This window comes from Emys orbicularis, chromosome 8 (assembly GCF_028017835.1).
Source record: "Emys orbicularis isolate rEmyOrb1 chromosome 8, rEmyOrb1.hap1, whole genome shotgun sequence".
NCBI lineage: Eukaryota > Metazoa > Chordata > Testudines > Emydidae > Emys > Emys orbicularis.
The window spans coordinates 61,959,904-61,978,449 of record NC_088690.1 but is presented as its reverse complement, the minus strand read 5'-3'; the positions used below and the strand labels follow the sequence as shown (position 1 = coordinate 61,978,449).

Sequence of the window (18,546 nt, the reverse complement as noted above, 5' to 3'; positions counted from 1 at the left end):
TTTCTCTTGAGTGATCTGCTTGCCCAGGAAAATCTGAGATCAATTTGCGGTGCTCAAGAGAGCCTAATTAGTAGAGACATCATGTTACAACACAGAATGGCATGCGATACCCAGAGATGAGAAAAGGGCTTTTTGTGTGTGTGTGTGTGTGTGTGTGTGTGTGTGTATCCGTGTGGGTTTTTCATTTCCAGGGCTTTGAAAATAAACCCTGTAAAACAAGGTTGTGGACACTGTGGCCTATGATGAGATTCTGTGGATCTCAAGTACTATGTTGGTTCAAAGCCTTGAGACAAGGACAACCCTTATTACTTGATATGTTTCAGAGGGCTAAAGAGAGATGAAGGTAGTTAATTTCTGTGGCTCTTTGCCTAAGAAAGTGGAGGTTTGGAAATGGAATAGCAGATGATTGGGGATGGGAGAGAGGATTAAAAGCCACATCTTCCTTGACTAACAGGTGGTTGCAAAACCTCAGAACAAGGATGAAGAAGTCCTGCGTCAGCAGGATAATGTGCTGAGAGATGAAAAATTAGATAGAGTTTGACAAATGCTGGAAGGAAAAAGCTACAGATTGTTTCTCATTTTTAAATTTTCTTTATACATAGGCTCATGGACTGAATCCTGAAGTCCTTACGCTATTTCACTCACTCTTTCCCCTGGCAAAACTCCTATTAACTTCAGTGAGTGTTCTGCCTAAGCACGTGCTGAGTCAGGTGTTGAGCATTTGGCCCTACATACATTTGTTATTGATTTTTATTATTATTTTTTTTTAGGAGCCAGAGCCTCAAGCTTCTGAATAAGTAGGGTACTCTTCCTGAACCCTGCTTAGGTTATAAGCCAAGGAGGCTCTAAAGGACAACTCCATATGCCATGATTTCAGGCTCTGGATAGTCAAAGTGAGGATCTGTAATATCATGGGGAGATCTCATCCATTTTCCTAGGCAGGATTTGGGACATGAAAAGTAGGTTTGTCCCTGGTACGTGTATGTGTGTGTTTCTATAACAATCTTCGCTCTTAACTACAAGTGCCACCATGATTAAACCTGCCAGAGACTATCTTTCCCATTGGCTTCAGTTAGTTTGTCAGACCTGTTGTTACTCAATCTAACAATGAGGTTACCTGGTGTGGTTCCTGGATTAACTTTTGCAGTGACTATAAAGCAAATCTGACATCCAGTTAAAGCAAGCACTTCAAATCCTTAACGAGACCTCAAAACTCAGGATGGCACCATGTTATCATACAGTAGTTTAAAATATAATGTGGAGTAACACCTTGACTTCCACAGGTTCAGGACAATGCAAGGGTCAAAATGTGCAACATTTTAGAAGAAGCAGAATTAATTTTCCAAGGGCATGCACAAATTGAGTCCCATTCTTTATTTCACAGTGGCCAATAACATGATTTAGACTGGAAAGGAGTCTTTGGAGTGGTAGACTGGATGGCTAAGGAATTGGTAATACGAGGCCTTGAACCTTTAGATCATAGAATCATAGAAAATCGGGTTGGAACGGACCTCAGGAGGTCATCTAGTCCAACCCCCTGCTCAAAGCAGGACCAATCCCCAACTAAATCATCCCAGCCAGGATGTCAAGCCTACCTTAAAAACCTCTAAGGAAGGAGATTCCACCACCTCCCTAGGTAACCCATTCCAGTGCTTCATCACCCTCCTAGTGAAAAAGTTTTTCCTAATATCCAACCTAAACCTCCCCCACTGCAACTTGAGACCATTACTCCTTGTTCTGTCATCTGCTACCACTGAGAACGGTCTAGATCCATCCTCCCTGGAACCCCCTTTTAGGTAGTTGAAAGCAGCTATCAAATCCCCCCTCATTCTTCTCTTCTGCAGACTAAACAATCCCAGTTCCCTGGTTCAAATATCACCCAGGCTGATGGTAACCAAAATCATGACCAGTTGATAGTTATTCAATGACCCATATGAAATGAGCTGATGTCTCAATCCAGTTCATAATGTACAAGTGTCCTCATCACAGTTAGTGCCCTTGCCTGCATGCCCAGCATGGAAGCTGTGCTTCCTCTCTCTCTTAGAAGAGGGACTTCCAGGTCAGGGTGCAGGCACACAGACAGGACAGTATGTGAAAGTCTTGCCCTGGCATTGTCTGCACTGAACTTGTTGTGTGGAAAGAACTATTCAGCCTCCTGGGTTGTGAGCCTGGTACCTTACACCAGCACTAAATTCACTGTACGATAAATAAAAATATTGTACATTTGTACATTTGTACAGTGCAGTTCGTCCCAAAGGATCCCGCAATATTTTCCAATTAACAAACAGCTATGTAAACTACATGCAGTGAAACCTATGCAAGACACCACCTGTATTAGCCAACCTCTTTTCATAAGAGGCTGCCCCAAGATATTATCCTGAATGTTCCGAGAACAATTCTGCTACAGACTTTACTGGAAAATCATCTCTGTTAAGGAGCTGATTTTTGTCAGTCTCTTGAATGGCTGCCTTAAAGCATGTTTCACTGTATAGGGTTTACTCCATCCACCACTAAAATGCTGCAATCTCTGGGGTGAACTATGTTTAACAGCACACTGCAACAGTGTACAGCAGCTTAATGTAATAAGTGAGGGACAAATACTATATCCATTTAAACTGCAGGGGAAATTTAGTTAGACCTAATGCCAGGTAGGGCCAACACCTTTACTTGTACTAAAATTGCAACGGGTAGTTAATAATCATGATAATCAGGACTATGGTTTTAAGTCTCATCTGAAAGATGTCATCTTGCAGAGCACAGTGCCTGCTAATGATGGGTCAGGACTCTAATTCAGTACTGACTCATAAGGAAGAGTGTCGCCTATTGAGTCAACACAATTACCATTTTCTGTATCACCCTAAAAACAACGAGGAGTCCTTGTAGTTTCTAAGGTGCCACAAGGACTCCTCGTTGTTTTTGCTGATACAGACTAACGTGGCTACCACTCTGAAATGTATCACCCTAGGTATTCTTTGTATATGTCTTATTCAAATACTGACCAACCTGTCACTGATGAATTTGTGAGCTTACAGCACCAGATAGCATCATAGCAGGCCATGGTTTCTTATGGTTTTATGGTAGAATTTTTTTCATCTTTTTTTTTCCTCCTTGAAACCAGCTTCACTGTTTTTATAGGATCAGCCTTCCCTCTGAAGAACTACAAGATGAGTGTCTGGAGTTGGCTTACTTTCCCTCAGGGGATGTTACTGTACCTTGCTCTCCAAACAGCTGCTGTTCAGCTCCCCCCTGAACTTCACAACTGTACCAGAAATGGTCAGAAAATCTCCTTCAGCCACTCATACAAGATTGACCTACCCAAATCATCCCAGATCAAGGTGGAGGCGGACCCGTTGCCGCTCAAAGACGACAGTCATGTGCTGCTTGCTGCTGGGGATGCGGAGGAGGAGGAGGAACAGAATATCATATTCAGGCACAACATCCGAGTTCAGACACCAAGAGGTGACTGTGAAGCTTTGGGACACATCAAAGATCTGCTGGAAAGGATGAAAAAGATGGAGAAAGAAATGATGGTACTAAAGGAGGCCTGCAGTATACAGAGCTGCTGTGGGGGAGTCCAAGGTGTGCAACAAACTGTAATTTATTTATTTTTGTAGTGTGTTCTCTCTAACTCCAGTAGCTTTAATTGTATGTCCCTCTCTGTGCTGTGCTATTCCCTACTGGAAAAGTCCTGGTCAGGCTGGAGCCCAGGTTTCTTACATTGGGGCATGGAAGTCTGATGCATATGGAAAGAGGGTTTAATGGGAGCAATTAGTTTCCTGAGTTTGAGGTGGGAAATCCTGGAGTTCCTGACACAGAGACATCCAAAGTCCATTGAAGCCAATGGAAAGACTCCCATTGACTTCACTGGGCTTTGGGGGGAGCTCAGGTTCCAGAGCTTGGGCTGGAATTCTAGTGTTTATGAGGTGATGGTTTGCTGTGCTCCCCGGTGGTGATGGACAGGGGTAGGAGTGATTTCAAGGGTCCTCACTGGCAAGGAGCTCAGACTCAGCAGAGGGGTGTGGAATTCTGGGGTTTCTGGAAGTGGTTGGGCTTGGATTAAACTCCTACAGATCCAAGATAACTTGATTTCCAATTCCAGGTCTTGAGGGAGTGGAACTCTGGAATCTCCAAGGTGGGGTGGGGCTCAGGTTCCTGGTCTTGGTGGGGAAAGCTGAAGTTCCCAAAATGTGCTAACACGTGTCTTTCAGCTTTGAGAGGAATTCTGGAGTGTCTGAGAAGTCAGGGCATGGAGTTCTTGAGCTTGGGAGAGGAGACATTCTGGAATTCCACATCAGCAGGAGGTGTGGTTGCAGAATTCCTAGGTTTTTTGTTTTGTTTCCAGTCCCAGAATTTTTCATTTTAAAGGAAAATGTTGAGAATTTGTTTGTTTTTCTTTGATAGCTAACTGTCCAAAACAAAGAAGAATGCTCAGGTGATGGTCTCATATGACACTAGTGGGTGCAGCTATAATCAGTCCATTTAGTTTCTCTTTCCTATCAGTGGTTTTGAATAGACCTTCTCTATATCTGTCTACGGCTCTATTTCTAATGCTGTTTTGTCTGCCTCTTTCTCTCCTGCATGCTACCTGCTGATGTCGGCTCTGGGTCCCCAACTGGACAGGTGTCTCGAATTGCAGTGGCCATGGAACTTTCATCCAAGAGAGCTGTGGATGTGACTGTGATGAAGGCTGGGAGGGCAGCGATTGCTCCCGCCCCAGCTGCCCCAACAATTGCAACGGCAATGGACGCTGCGTTGATGGCAAATGCATCTGCAGCAAACCCTACGTTGGTGAAGACTGCAGTCAGCGGCTGTGCCCTAAGAACTGCAGTGGCAATGGGATCTGCAACAATGGTGTGTGCCAGTGCTATGAGGAGTTCATGGGAGATGACTGCAGTGAGAAAAAATGCCCCAACGACTGCAGCGGCAACGGTTTCTGTGACAGTGGCGAGTGCTACTGCCACGACGGTTTCATTGGGCTTGACTGCTCCCAGGGTGAGAAGCACCTTCCTTTTATTCCTTTCCTCTGTCTTTTATCCTGGCGTGTCCCCTGTGTCCCCCTTCCTTCCTGCCCACTGTGGCATTTGTTTGGTTCCTTCTGCAGCTAACCCCACCCAATATCCATTAGCTGGAGAGGATGCTATCCCCACCCCATAGCCAAAGGTTGGATATGGAGGCTTATAACCAGGGAGGAATGCTAACCAAGCCCATAAATCACTCCTGGGAATAAAGGCAAGGGGGTCAACTAGGTCTGCCTGCCTGCCTGCTGCAGTCTGCATTGGTTGTGAGTAAGCCAGAGGATTCAGTACAAGCTGTGACCAATGGTATATCAAAACCTTCAATAATCTACTCTGGGCTGAGGCAGTTAGGAATTTAGGATTGGAAGGCACCTTGTAGGTCATAAAGTCCAGTCTCCTGCTGTCTCAGGCAATGTCATCATACAATCCTGTTCATAAACTGATCAAGCTCCATCTTAAATCTAGCTAGGTTGTTTGCTCCAACTGCTGCTGTTGGAAACTCCCATTCGAGAAGCTATTTCTTGTCCTGTATCTGCACCAGGCAGTGGGGGTTGATTGATTAGACCTGAGTGAGCTGACCCGGCTCTCTGCCCAGAGATTCCAACTTGACTGGGCCAGGAGCAGAACCTCCTTAGTTTAAAGACACTATCGGTGGGGCTCCTTGCTGCAGGATGTCTGCTAAAGTCCTTCTGTAGCTGTACTCAAGGCTCAGTGCACGGCCTTGCTCTTTGGGTCATTAACCTTAGCTTGCATTTGTCTGGTTTTACACAGAATGACAAAGCTGAAAACAGTTTCCATAACCCCCTTCCTTGTGCAGGTCTGCCTTCACTGGAGGGTGTCTACTAGGGAAGGTTTTATGTTGCTGTTGTTTCTCCAAATGTATCTATTAAGTTGAATCTATAGTCTGAGATTTTCAAAGAGGCTAAGGGAGTTAGGTGCTCAAATCCCACTGACTTTCAGTAGGAGTTGTGCACCTCATTCCAATAGGTCTCCTCTGAAATCTCAGCCTCAGTCTCATTCAAGGTCTTTTAGCATAAAAAGTGCCCTAGGAGCCCTAATCAAATAGTGAGTGAATCCCGCTCTGGACAACCAGCTCAACCCCAGCTGCCAGTTTGAGGCCTTGCTACCATTACTACTTCCCATCCTTGAAAAGCCTTAATGCCCATAAGAATGGCTCAGTAGCCTAGTCATCCAGTTTGAAATATCTTTAAAATCCCTATAACTGCAAGTTCATATCCCAGCCATGTCAACTCAGCCCTTCAACCTTCTGAGGCAGGTGAATTGAGTACATGCAGATTATTGTAAGTGCTCTGGATCAGCATTAAAGCTCTGATCTTGCTCCTCAAAAACTACATTTGCTCATTGGTTCACCTTGTTTAAAAAAAGTGCTAGAGACAAAATTCTCCCCCTATACCAAAACTCTTGACCAACACCTTACCCAATTCAACCCCCAGTCTTTCTTTCCAGATTCTCTATTTCCCTCTCTGACTATGATCATTCTGTTCTGTCCACAGAAATGAGCAAGGAGTGCATGCTGTCAGAGGGGCAGCCAGGTCTGTGAAAGTGGCAGTCAGAATTGTCTCTGGTCTCCCAAAGGGGTTCTGGCCCTGCCTCCCAAGGAGAAGGGTCTGAATGCAACCTGGCTTCCTCCTCCCCATGCTGTTGTTGTTGCTGTTGCTCCAGTAGTAGGATGGACACGTTATAAAATTAATACACGCTATACAATTCATTTTGTATTGTAATTTACGACTAGATCAGCAAGGTTACAAAAAGGAAAAATACTTTTCCTAAATCCTGTGTGAAACGATTTGTATTTCTGCAGCATCCGCCAAGCTCTCCTCTTCAATGTCATTAAACTGGCTTTTATATTCTGAGAAAGAGACTTCTGGATCCTGAAGGATTACTACCGAGTGCTGCTGTGGTACAGTTTCATCTCTTTGCACACAACAAGACACATTTAATAATTTGTTGTCATTATTACTGGCATATCTGAGCAACTAGAATGTATCTACTCCCCAAAGTGCACAATTATTTGCACTCATTAATTTTTTTTCATTTATGATCAGTAAGAAGCTATGGAGGGAAGTAGATGTTAAACCTCAGATACTGACTTGTGCTCTTTTTGAACATCATCTCATCACTCTATAGAGCACTTTGGGATACCTTAAATAAATGTCAGAGTGGTAGCTGTGGTAGTCTGTATCAGCAAAAAGAACGAGGGGTACTTGTGGCACCTTAGAGACTAACAGATTTATTTGGGCATAGAGACTAACAAATTTATTTGGGCATAAGCTTATGCCCAAATAAATTTGTTAGTCTCTAAGGTGCCACAAGTACTCCTCGTTAAATAAATGTGGCACCTGATTAAAACCGAATTTTTCTATCAAGTTATTGCCTTTGCTTGAAAATCATTGTGTTGGAGCACAAACAATAGGAACGGTGGAAAGTGGAGGGGGTTTTAAAGAATGAGAAGATGAGACTTTCCAATGGGGCCAGGATTCCTAACAGGCAGATATGTGAGCTTTCAACCCAGCAGTGAATTTAGAAACATGTTGCTGGTTTCCTCCTTGCTTAGGCCATAGGGCCTTAATCTATTTCCTGAGAAGCAACTGGCTAATGGAGAGAGATTTATAATAGTAATTATAAGATGGACTCTTGGCATCTAGTCACCCAAACCCCATCCGTCCTCATACTTCCCTCAGCACTTAGTATTGTTTATGTAAAGAATCCTTTCACTGCATACAGTGCAAGTTTGTTTGTTACCAAAGAGGAGGGAAAGGAGGAGGATTTTCAGTGGTTTCTAAGAAAGTGTCCAAAATGCAACACTTGTTTACCTTTCTTGTTTTCATCATGCCATTTCCCTGGACAAATGACTGCAATTTATTGATCAGGCCCCAGAAGGGCTTTGGTTTGTCACATCTGCCTGGGTGAATGGCTCTAGCTGATCTCAGAATTTGTATTGTTTCTGGATGAGATGGCAGGTACTTCTGTGTCAACACCTCATCAAAACATGCTGTTGATGAAGCAGAACTGAAAAGCCAGGAAGGGGAAATAGTGACAGCCTGTTGATGTTGCAGCCACCTGGGTCACTATTCCATGCAATTGGCTAATAGAGAACTTTGTTTTCCTGTGCTGGGTCCTTCACTTTAAAGGGTGCAGGTGGTGTCTGCTCCATCCAAACTGCACTTACATACAGAACAAGATCTATCCTGAGTGTTTGGGGTTATTTTACCACAAGTAAACCCAAATCCCATGTATGTTCCAGGGCAACGAAGGGCCATATTCTGCCCTTGCGTTACATAGCTTCAACTAAAGGCAATGGGAACTGTGTACACGCCTCTAAGGATGGACTTTGGCTAGAGCTGTGGATGAAGTGAGGAGAGATCGCTGGGAAAATAGCCCAATTAGTTTCAAGAGAGAGCCTTTCCCAGTAGGACAAATTACACTACCATCATGTTTAGTGGTTTCATGATTGCTGAAGCAATGTATCTTTTGACCAAATGTGTAAGATGTTATTCCCATCAGAAGGGCTATGGTGTACACTGGATTTGTCAAGATCTGTTTTCTGCAGGGATCAAACTTCTTTTAGTTTTCTTCACTCCTGTGATGCTCTCCTCAGGGCACCCACAGCCGCAAACCACTGTGTTACCTCTCTGCCTCAGCAAGAGAGAGCTTTGCCTCAGCTCCCTGCCATGCCTGCCTGTCTGTTTCACCAGCAAACTCCCTGAGACTCCGCCAATCTTAACCTCGCCTTGCAGGTAACAATCAGTGAACCCCATTTCCTGAATTCCCCAGAGACATCTCTGCAGTGTCCAGTCCCTCTCACTGAGCACTCACAGAAATGATTAAGTTCGCTGCCTCCAAAGAGACAGAGCACACACCAGCCTGTTAGTTTAATTGAGAACTCGCACTTAATTCAATATAGCAGCACTGAGATGGTTTTGTAATAAAACAAGGATAAGTTTATTAATAAAGGACAGAGGTTTAAGTGATACTAAGCAAGAGAAAAAGAGACAGGTGTGGTTACAATCAAACCATACATGCTTTCTAGTGACTAAACTTAATTCTAGCAAGTTATAGTCTTTGCCTAAGTAGGTTTCTCACTTACGAGTTACCAGCAGCTCCTGCCCTTCAAGCCATGGGGATCCATTTTTTACAGACACAGAGGGTGCTGCTGTTCTTTGTTCCTTAAGTGATGGATCACTAAAATGTCTCTAACTAAACTGATTGCTTTGTTTATGTAAATACTCTTTCATTGTCCTCTGCCAGTAATCAAGCCAGTCAGCCAGGAAAATCCACATTTCTTTGTCTAGGGCAGGCTGGATTTATGCATTGCTTCTGAAACACATTTTAAGAACAGCAACAAAGAGTCCTGTGGCACCTTAAAGACTAACAGATGTATTGGAGCATAAGCTTTCGTGGGTGAATACCCACTTCGTCAGACGCAAAGAACATATTTCCAGCACACATATGTAATTCTTTATGCACAACCCATACATACATCACACAGTGATATTAATGACCAGGGTATCACCAACCTTCATAAAAGATGTTACTTGATACACTTCTTATAGCGCAGTAATAATGTGTACAACCAGTTGATTCAATTGCTTATTATTTGGGGTTCAGGCCCTCTGTTCTCCCTCTGGGGTGTCTGGACTCTGATTGTCACAACTACAGAAATCAGTTTACATTTGTAGGAATGAAGAAGTCACATGCACTAATTTTAGGGATTATTTGGGCCTTTGAAATAAGTCAGGGATAAGGAGAGAGTTTTCTTTCCTTCTGCAAAATCATCAGAACTCACAGCTTAATAATATATGTTGGGGTTTTTTTTGTGCCAATGTGAGCTTAAGAAGATAGTGGGAAGAAGCCAGGAAAATACTGTATTAGATACAGCAAGCAGTATTTATGGCAGTTAGCAACAGGCTACTTGGCGGGGAGAGAGAGGCAAGAAGATCATGCGATTGGGAACCCCAGCTCTGGTTAGTCTAACTGTGTTTAACAAGTTTTTGCTTGGTCCAAGTAGACCAGACTGACTTTAAAGCATCTTAAACCTACAATAAAGTAACTTTAACAGTGAAGATCTAAAGGTCGGCTTAGTACAATAAAATAAACCCTTAAAACCAGCACATTAATCCTTTGGAATGAACTGTAACACTTGTTTCCCAGCATAGGAAGAGGAACTGAGACAGTCTTGTATAGTGATAGGCCAACCTCAACAGATTCAGAAGTTCAGTTCGGTCGCTGAAAATTCAGCTGATGCTTATCTGAGCCTATGTGTTATGGAAATCTGAGCAGATGTTCACAATTTCCTGGTTTTGGCTGTGATATGGAATAACACCAAGAAATACCCTGGAGGTATTTCTGCTTTTAGTCCTAGACAAAATCAGGGAGTTCCAAGACATGAAATATAAAAATAAAAAGCCCTACATATATTTAAAAGTTAATCCAGCTTTTTTGATGCTGGAAAAATCATTGGGTGTTTGATTCAAGTTTTGGGAAAGGTTCAAAAAGGTTTGAGGTAAAATTGTCAAAAGTGCCTAAGTCTTATTGCATTGACTAAGTGTCTAAGTCATTCTTAAAAGTGGAACTTAGGTTCCTCAGTAGTGTAAGCATTTCTGAAAAGTTTACTCCAGCCTTATTTTATCTGAACTGGTGGTTTCTTCCTCCTTCCTTGGAAAGGAGCTGATAGTATCTCTTTAATATCTACTGTGTAAAATAGAGTTTACAGTTATAAAAAAGAGTGTATAAAAATTTACTAACTGAAAAGCATGAGAATAGTTAGTTTTCTGAATCCTTCAGAAAGGTATAAAAATATACTGCAAAAATTTGAGTTAATTAAGGCTGGATCCTGTTGAGTGTCTGTCACCATTATTTGCTATCACTTGTCACTTTCTGTAAACTTGGTGGGATTGGGTGTCCTTACAGTGTAAATTGACTGTCAAAGAGCAAGTGTGGGATTTACTCAGCTCAAGATGTGATAGAACTCAAACTGTTACTGAGAAGGTTCTCTCTGACCTGAGGTGCATCAAATATTGAGCAGGATTTCTGCGGAAACTGTGAAGGCACAGGGTCTGTGCCCAATGGATAGAGAATTGTTATTGATGCAAGGGGAGCAGGAGACCCAAAAATATTGACTTCATGAAACAACCAAACTAGAGATTCTGGATTTTTATTTCTCTCATGCATATACACATACGTGCATTCCGACATACTCATTTATATACATACGTGCAGTCTGGTGCACTTGTTCTTTCTCCCCCATGTGCGGACTTTCTCTTTCATGCTCCCTCGCATCTGAACTTCTCTCTACTCCCTTGAAATCACTTTTCCAGTAAGCAGTTAGTTCCTGCAGTACAGGGCCGCCCGGGGGGGGGGGGGGGGGGGGAAGTGGGGAAATTTGCCCCGGGCCCCACAGGGGCCCCCATGAGAGTTTTTCGGGGCTCCTGGAACGGGGTCCTTCACTCGCTCCCGGGGCTCCGGAAAACTCTTGCGCGGCCCGGGCACCCGGAACTTCTTCCGCTCCGGGTCTTCGGGGGCAATTCGGCGGCAGGGGGTCCTTCCGCTCCGGGACCTGCCGCCAAAGTGCCCCGATGACCCACGGCAGGGGGTCCTTCCGCCCTGGGACCCACCGCTGAAGTGCCCCGATGACCCATGGCGGGGGGGTCCTTCCGCCCCGGGACCCGCCGCCGAAGTGCCCCGATGACCCACGGCCGGGGGTCCTTCTGCCCCGGGACCCGCTGCCGAAGTGCCAGGTCTTCGGCGGCAATTTGGCAGCAAAGACTCCAGGCCCCCTGAATCCTCTGGGCGGCCCTGCTGCAGTAGCCGCCTGTGACTGTCTTTCACTGTGCGACTGGCAGCTGTAACTCATCCCTGTGTTTGACCTCCTTCCAGCAGTAGCAGTGGAAGACAATGCATTGAAAGTGCCTGGCTTACCTTCAGAACTGCAGTTTCAGCTTTTTGTAAGTGACTGATGAGCAATTTTAGAGTGAGGAGAGTTCTGATGTTTAGCTGCTGAGATAGCTAGGTAGTCTTTCTGAGGTTCAGGATCAAATGTTGTGAGAAGCGTTAAGGCCTGTTTTTGCTGCCGCTCGAATTCTGTGATGAAATCATTCCCCAGCTGTAGTTGAACTTTGCAGTACTATTGCAGAGTTACTGCTTTGGGTGCCAGTGAAAATGTAGGCCACGGATTGCAACACCAGAGCACTGCCTTTGGAGGATAACCTGCTACCAGCTATCTCCAGTGTAGAACACTGAGATGTGCTGCCCTTCCTAGAGTTCTGTTCCTGCTCCCAGATCTACAGGACAGTCTTGATCTTCCTGGGTCTATACTATGTCTTACAAGCCTCTTTGACTAGGCAATTAGAATTATTTAATGCCACAGAACAAGAATGATGAAATGGCAACTGCACCAGTCCAGCCAAGCAAGGAGGAGCGTCTTTCCTCGACAGACACACCTGGTGCCATGGGTGACACTGAGAGTGTTAAGGAGGTTGTTTCTTGGCATTCTTTTGATGATTGACATGTCTGCTACAACGTGGCGCTAAGTATACCTAGTTTATTGCAGTGCTGAGTGTTCTCAATTCCCATTGGCCACTGCAACTTTGTGGATACTTCTTTGTGGATAAGCAGAGGACTTCAGCCTCCAGGGCTGTCTATATAGTCCTGTTCACCAGCAGTTCATTCATTGTATAAATGCAAAATATGGCCCTGATCCAAAGCCCATTGAAGTCAATGGAAAAACGCTCATTGACTTCAGTGGACTTTGGACTATGCCCCAAGATGAGATATCAGTCTTATAATTTCTTCTCCTTTTTTCCTGTAGTCATTGCTCCTCAGAATGTGCAGCTGCTGAAGACCACGGAAGATTCCTTGACCTTCAGCTGGGATCAGGTGCTCGATGTGGATTATTACCTCCTCAGCTATTATCCAATAGGGCACGAGGCCTCTGCAGTACAAATCCAAGTGCCAAAAGGACAGCTCAGCTATGAGATCCCGGGCCTTCGCCCTAGCACAAAGTATCAGATCACACTTCGTTATGTGAAGAAGGGGATTTCCAGTAACCCAGAACACCTACAAGCAAGGACAGGTGGGAGCACTCCTTAACCCTTTCCTCCAAAAAAGGATTTGCTGGTCTTCAAAGTCAGGTTCAAACTATAGGGAGAGCAAACTTCTAGGGTTTGAGGGTGTATGGCACTTCACTCAACTTCCTGTCTGAGCTTTTGGAAAGGCCCATTCTATAAGCCTTTCTTCTCCCATTTAAAGATGTTTTTCCCAAAAGGTTTTTTGGGATGAATTTCCCATCTCCCCCAAAGTCCCAGCCATTGTTCCCTGCTTCTGAATTCAAGGAAGTTCACAGTGCTGGGACCAGTTTACTCTCTGACTCCAGGAAGCAGGAATGTTTCACTGTCATGCTGTCTGGAGTGGCTCACGACCGTGAGTGCCTACCTCAGGACAGACACCCCAAATTGATGGTATGTTCTATAATTTGATTTCACTGACCTAGTAACAAATGTGAACTCCTGGATCACTATAACAGTCTTACCAAGGAGTCACAGACAGTCCCCTTAGACTCTCCCATCTATCTTGCTACCCAGGAAATCTGGACTTGGTGATAAGTGGTCACTTACACCAAAAATCATGGAATGTTCAGTTTGCTCCCAGTCCCAAGAGACCAGTCTCTTATCCCAGATCAATTTGCATCTGAGATCTCACGCCAAAGACAACGCCTGTAGCCAATCCTGTAATAAATTAACTAAAGTTTTATTAACTAGGGGGAAAAAATGAATTATTTACAGGTTAAAGCAAGCAAACATATACATGCAAATGAGTTTCTATCTATGGTTTCTAAAGATGACAGAGATGTAGTAATCTGTCAATTCAATGTGTCTTTCAGGGCAGACCCAGGGGTAACCCCTGGGGATCTCTGCCTTAGTTTAGGTTTCAGAGTGGTAGCCGTGTTAGTCTGTATCAGCAAAAACAATGAGGAGTCCTTGTGGCGCCTTAGAGACTAACACTTTTATTTGGGCATAAGCTTTCGTGGGCTAAAATCCACTTCATCGGATGCATGGAGTGGAAAATACTGAGGCAGGTATAAATACACAGCACATGAAAAGTGGGAGTTGCCTTACCAAGGTGGGGGGGGGGTCAGTGCTAACGAGCCAATTCAATTATAGCCCAATTCAATTATAGCTATAGATTAGCCCACTTCCACCTTAATTGAATTGGCTCGTTAGCACTGACCCCCAACTTGGTAAGGCAACTCCCATCTTTTCATGTGTTGTGTATTTATACCTGCCTACTATATTTTCCACTCCATGCATCCGATGAAGTGGGTTTTAGCCCACGAAAGCTTATGCCCAAATAAATTTGTTAGTCTCTAAGGTGCCACAAGGACTCCTCGTTGTTTTTGGCTTAGTTTAGTGTCTTTGGCCCTGTGAAAATTCAAACAGCAAAGGAGGAACAATTTTTTTGTGACCCTGTTTTATATTTTACATTTCGTCTTGTAGTCCATGAGATGAGCTCCCTTGCACATGACATTTCCAAGGCATGATAGGCCCATTCACCAATCCTTTGTATTGTGATATTCATTAATGGCCTGTTTAATCTTGAGGATTCCTGTGCCTGAGTTCACAAGTTCAGAGCAAACATTTTCAAAGTTATAAAGTGAAACTTAAGTGTTTCCTGATAGCATGGAATACTGATATTACAAGTGTGATGAATGCATGCAGCAATTTACAAGCTTTCCATAGAGTCTAAACACTTACTACATTCTTATAAAGCTGCTACCTATTTTGAACCAAATTAACATAAGATGAGCTGATTTGGTTTCCAGCTATGAGTTTGCCAGCTCTTAACTAACACTTATGACCTTGGCCAGATCTGGCACTTGGTTTACCACTATCACAGACACATCTCGCGCCTCCCCCCGCCCCCTTCTGTCCCCTTCATTGTCTTCCTGACAATCTCAAATGCCCTGCTGGCCTTCAGAATTCTCCATGGACTCTTTCCACCTGACCCCTCTGAACTTATATTGACCTATAACCCTGCCCGCTCTCTCCACTCCACCAATCTCTGCCTGAGCTCTCTTGCCTCATATATACTTCCCCACGTCACTCTTTTGATCTTAGCCTTCTCTCTGCTCCCTCTCTGCAGTTGGAGGTAGAGGAATTTGCTTTTTAATTTATGCCATCCTCTCTCCAAGAAATTGCAGCTCCTTACTCTCTGAGAACCATCCATTTGAATGGACACAGAAGGGTTTCAAAGAAGGAGAATGTAATTACCAGGTGGGATTTGGCTAGGGGATGAGAGGTACTACCTAGGCTGTACACCATGCTATGAAGATCCTTAAAGAGTGCAAGTAGTCAGGACTTCACTTGTACGTATGGCAATGCCAGGTGCACAGCACTTCCTAATGTCACGCTGGAGTGTTGTAGCATTATGGGGGCCATTTGGGGAAAAAATCTGTCTGGGGATTGGTCCTGCTTTGAGCAGGGGGGTGGTCTAGATGACCTCCTGAGGTCCCTTCCAACCCTAATATTCTTTGATTATGGACTCAGAGGGCAGAGTGCCATTTTTGAATTGTCAGCACCACTCCCTGCAGTAGCTATGTTTTCCTCAGGCATCTCTGGGCCATACCTGAACTAGTCTCACCCTACTTAGGTGATGAGATCTTCACACTGTGCTACCTCAATGCCCTTGTTAAAGCCAGTAAAGGGTTGGATTATGGGGAGTGTGTATTTATTTGTAACAGAACACATAGGAGCCGGAGTCCTCTATGGCTGGGATAGAGCTTTACAGTGAGTAAAGTCAGGCCTGTTGAAAGAATAATTGCATTCTGCCTAGTTAACAACCCTTCAGTTCATCTGAGAAATTGTACCTGGTTTTGAGGCCTGAGACCCCTGGTGGAGGTAGTTTGGCTCTTTCCTGTCTTGTGTGCATACATGGAGGAGAGGTGGCTTTGGTGCTGCTGAAATGATAATGTGCTGCTTGCTCATCACCCTCCCCACTCTGTCTTCCTTAGCCCTATCTGCAGTTAGCGCTGCCTGGGTGACAGAGGAGATGGAGGACTCGCTGGAAGTGGAGTGGGAGAACCCCCCAACAGAGCCAGACTATTTTAAACTGAGGTTCAGCTCACCGCAAGGGCAGGAGAAGGAGGTGGTGGTGCCTAAAAGCAGTGACCCCAAGAGCAGATACATCATCAGCGGTAAGTGATTGGGTATAGCCAGACGGGACATGGCCAGGGAGAAATGGGGAGAGACAGACACAAGAGAGAGGTTGACTCTTGAACCATAACCTGAGAAGAGCATCTCTTTTGTTTCTGTGTGGCTGATGCTCGGAGCAGACACAGACAGTTAGCAGAACTCTTTCACTTCATGCCCAGGCTGCTGCTGTGAGACACCTACAATGCACCCCCTCCCCCCAAAACACCCAGATGAGACTTCATCCATGAACCTTGTAGTACATAGATGAAAGTCTGCCAGGTTAATCACCTCTAGCACCTACTGGCCAAGCTAAGAGGAAGAGAGCCAAGGGTTTCTCTTACAATATATCTCACTGTCACGTTAGTTTGAAACTATACTGAGTTCCCTTCAGCACATATGTTCGCTGATGAGGGAGCGGGGCTGGAATTTAACTGGCAAAACCCCAGGATAGGACCCATTTCCATTCAATCTGATCTCAAATCACGAGAGATTCTGAGACTCCTTTTTGAATGACCAGAGCACTTTTTTTAGCTTGCTCTTGTAGCAAAAGAGGAGGTATTATTTACTTTTTGTCTGGCCCGGAGTCTCACTTTCAATATTGCCAAACATATGGGACAGATCCTCAGCTGGTGTACACTAGCATAACTCCATTGAATTCAGTGATTTACACCAGCTGTGAATCTGGCTCTACAGCTTTACTTGCATCTTTGCACCAAGTCCAGCACTTGTTCACATCTTCACAGGTAGCCACCATGAGTATATTCTGTGAGTGAGTGGGATGAAGGGTGATACCGGACATCACATGGAAAAGCTCCCCATGTGGTATGGATAGTAAATGTCAATGTACGTTCATTCAACTTTAATTCTACCCTCATATAAATAAAATTTACTCTCTCATTTCAGACCTGGGAACACTAAGGATGGGTAAAATGGAAATCCCCACAATTTATGACCAGTATGGCCTGTAGAGATGAGCCTAAACCAAAACATCAAATTCACATATTCTCCAAACAAGAAGTACAAATCCCAGTCCCACAACTCAAACTCCTCTGTAATGTAAAATCAGAGAGCAGAAGATGCAATTTCTCTAAGAAAATGTTTATGTACTTTATTCCCTAATTGTTGGGACTGTTCCTTTTGTTTTCTTATAGGCCTGAAGCCTGGCACAGAGTATAAGATCATTATCATATCTGTGAAGGATGAGATTGAAGGAAAACCATCTATAGTGAATGGCCGCACTGGTATGTATCCAGAAGTCCCAAGGAGGATCAAGCTCCATTGTGCTCAGTGCTGTACAGGCACAAAGGGATACAAGGTCCGTAGGTGATGATGCTTGTTTTGAGTTGATTCGTGTTTTCAAGCTTCTCTCCACAAACATGAGGGTTAGAAACTTAAAAAACAAAATAACCCAACTTGAAATTCTCAGGTAATCACCAGACTGTGGGAGCTGGGGCTTTAATACAAACACTAAATATCATGAGACTCAGCAACACTGCATTGTAACTTACTATGTAAAATATCATCAGTCCAGATGAGCGTGTGGGTTACAGGTGGGAGGTGAGGACCAGCAGCAAGGGGAAGCAACTGGGATGTATGGATGGTGGAGAGAGGGCTGGGTCCTCTTCTCAGAGGAGTGAGGAAGGCATATAGAGGGGATGTTGCTCTGGTCACCACACTGTGCGGAGGACAGATAGCTGGCCAGGCCAGGTCCTCTGACAGCCAGTAATCAAATGCTGCATGCAGACAGCAGGGCAATTCTGTCTTGTTCTCACTCTGACTGCATTTGTTTCTCATCTGTGAGATGGGAATCCAGGATTCCCCCACTACTGGAAACCTACAGATCCCCAAATAGAATCATCATTCCGTCCTTCCCACATCTCTTCTCTGTTAATGGCATAGGTGGGTGGGTGTGGCACTGCTGAGGTCTCTGTAGTTGACCGTTGCCTGGCCGGAGTCTGCTGAACTTTTCTTTTGATCAGAGCTCTTGTTTACTCTTGACATCTGATTCCAGTTACCCTTGGAAGGAAGTGGGGTTGGGAAGCACTGCTGCCTTTGGAACACGATGGCTCCATCTGTCATCTGTGTTTTCAAACATTGTGAACACATAGATTCCGTCTCATTTTTAGCGGTTATTACTTGAACGCCCTCTGCTTTGCATAGGACCATTCTAGTGCTGCACAGCCTCAAGGCTTTTCATGAACGTATTAATTCCTCTAATATTTTCCCCTTGTTCTCTTCAGTGTGACCAAATCAGCCAATTCATAGAAGTTTAAGGGAATTTGTAGAACATAAGTGCAACACAGCTGCATAAAGTGTGCTGCCTG

At 44.4% G+C, this 18,546-nt stretch overlaps 1 protein-coding gene across 1 annotated transcript in view; it reads left to right on the top strand.

Annotated features, from left to right (window-relative positions):
* The first annotated feature begins 3,164 nt into the window (after positions 1 to 3,164).
* The window catches only part of TNN (tenascin N), a 40,464-nt gene continuing 25,082 nt past the window's right edge, over positions 3,165 to 18,546 (top strand). Inside the window, exons 1-5 of the mRNA XM_065410083.1 lie at positions 3,165 to 3,579; positions 4,621 to 4,992; positions 12,844 to 13,107; positions 16,042 to 16,224; positions 17,374 to 17,463. Of these exons, the coding sequence (XP_065266155.1) occupies positions 3,165 to 3,579; positions 4,621 to 4,992; positions 12,844 to 13,107; positions 16,042 to 16,224; positions 17,374 to 17,463 (1,324 nt within the window). The remainder of the gene's footprint in view (positions 3,580 to 4,620; positions 4,993 to 12,843; positions 13,108 to 16,041; positions 16,225 to 17,373; positions 17,464 to 18,546) is intronic.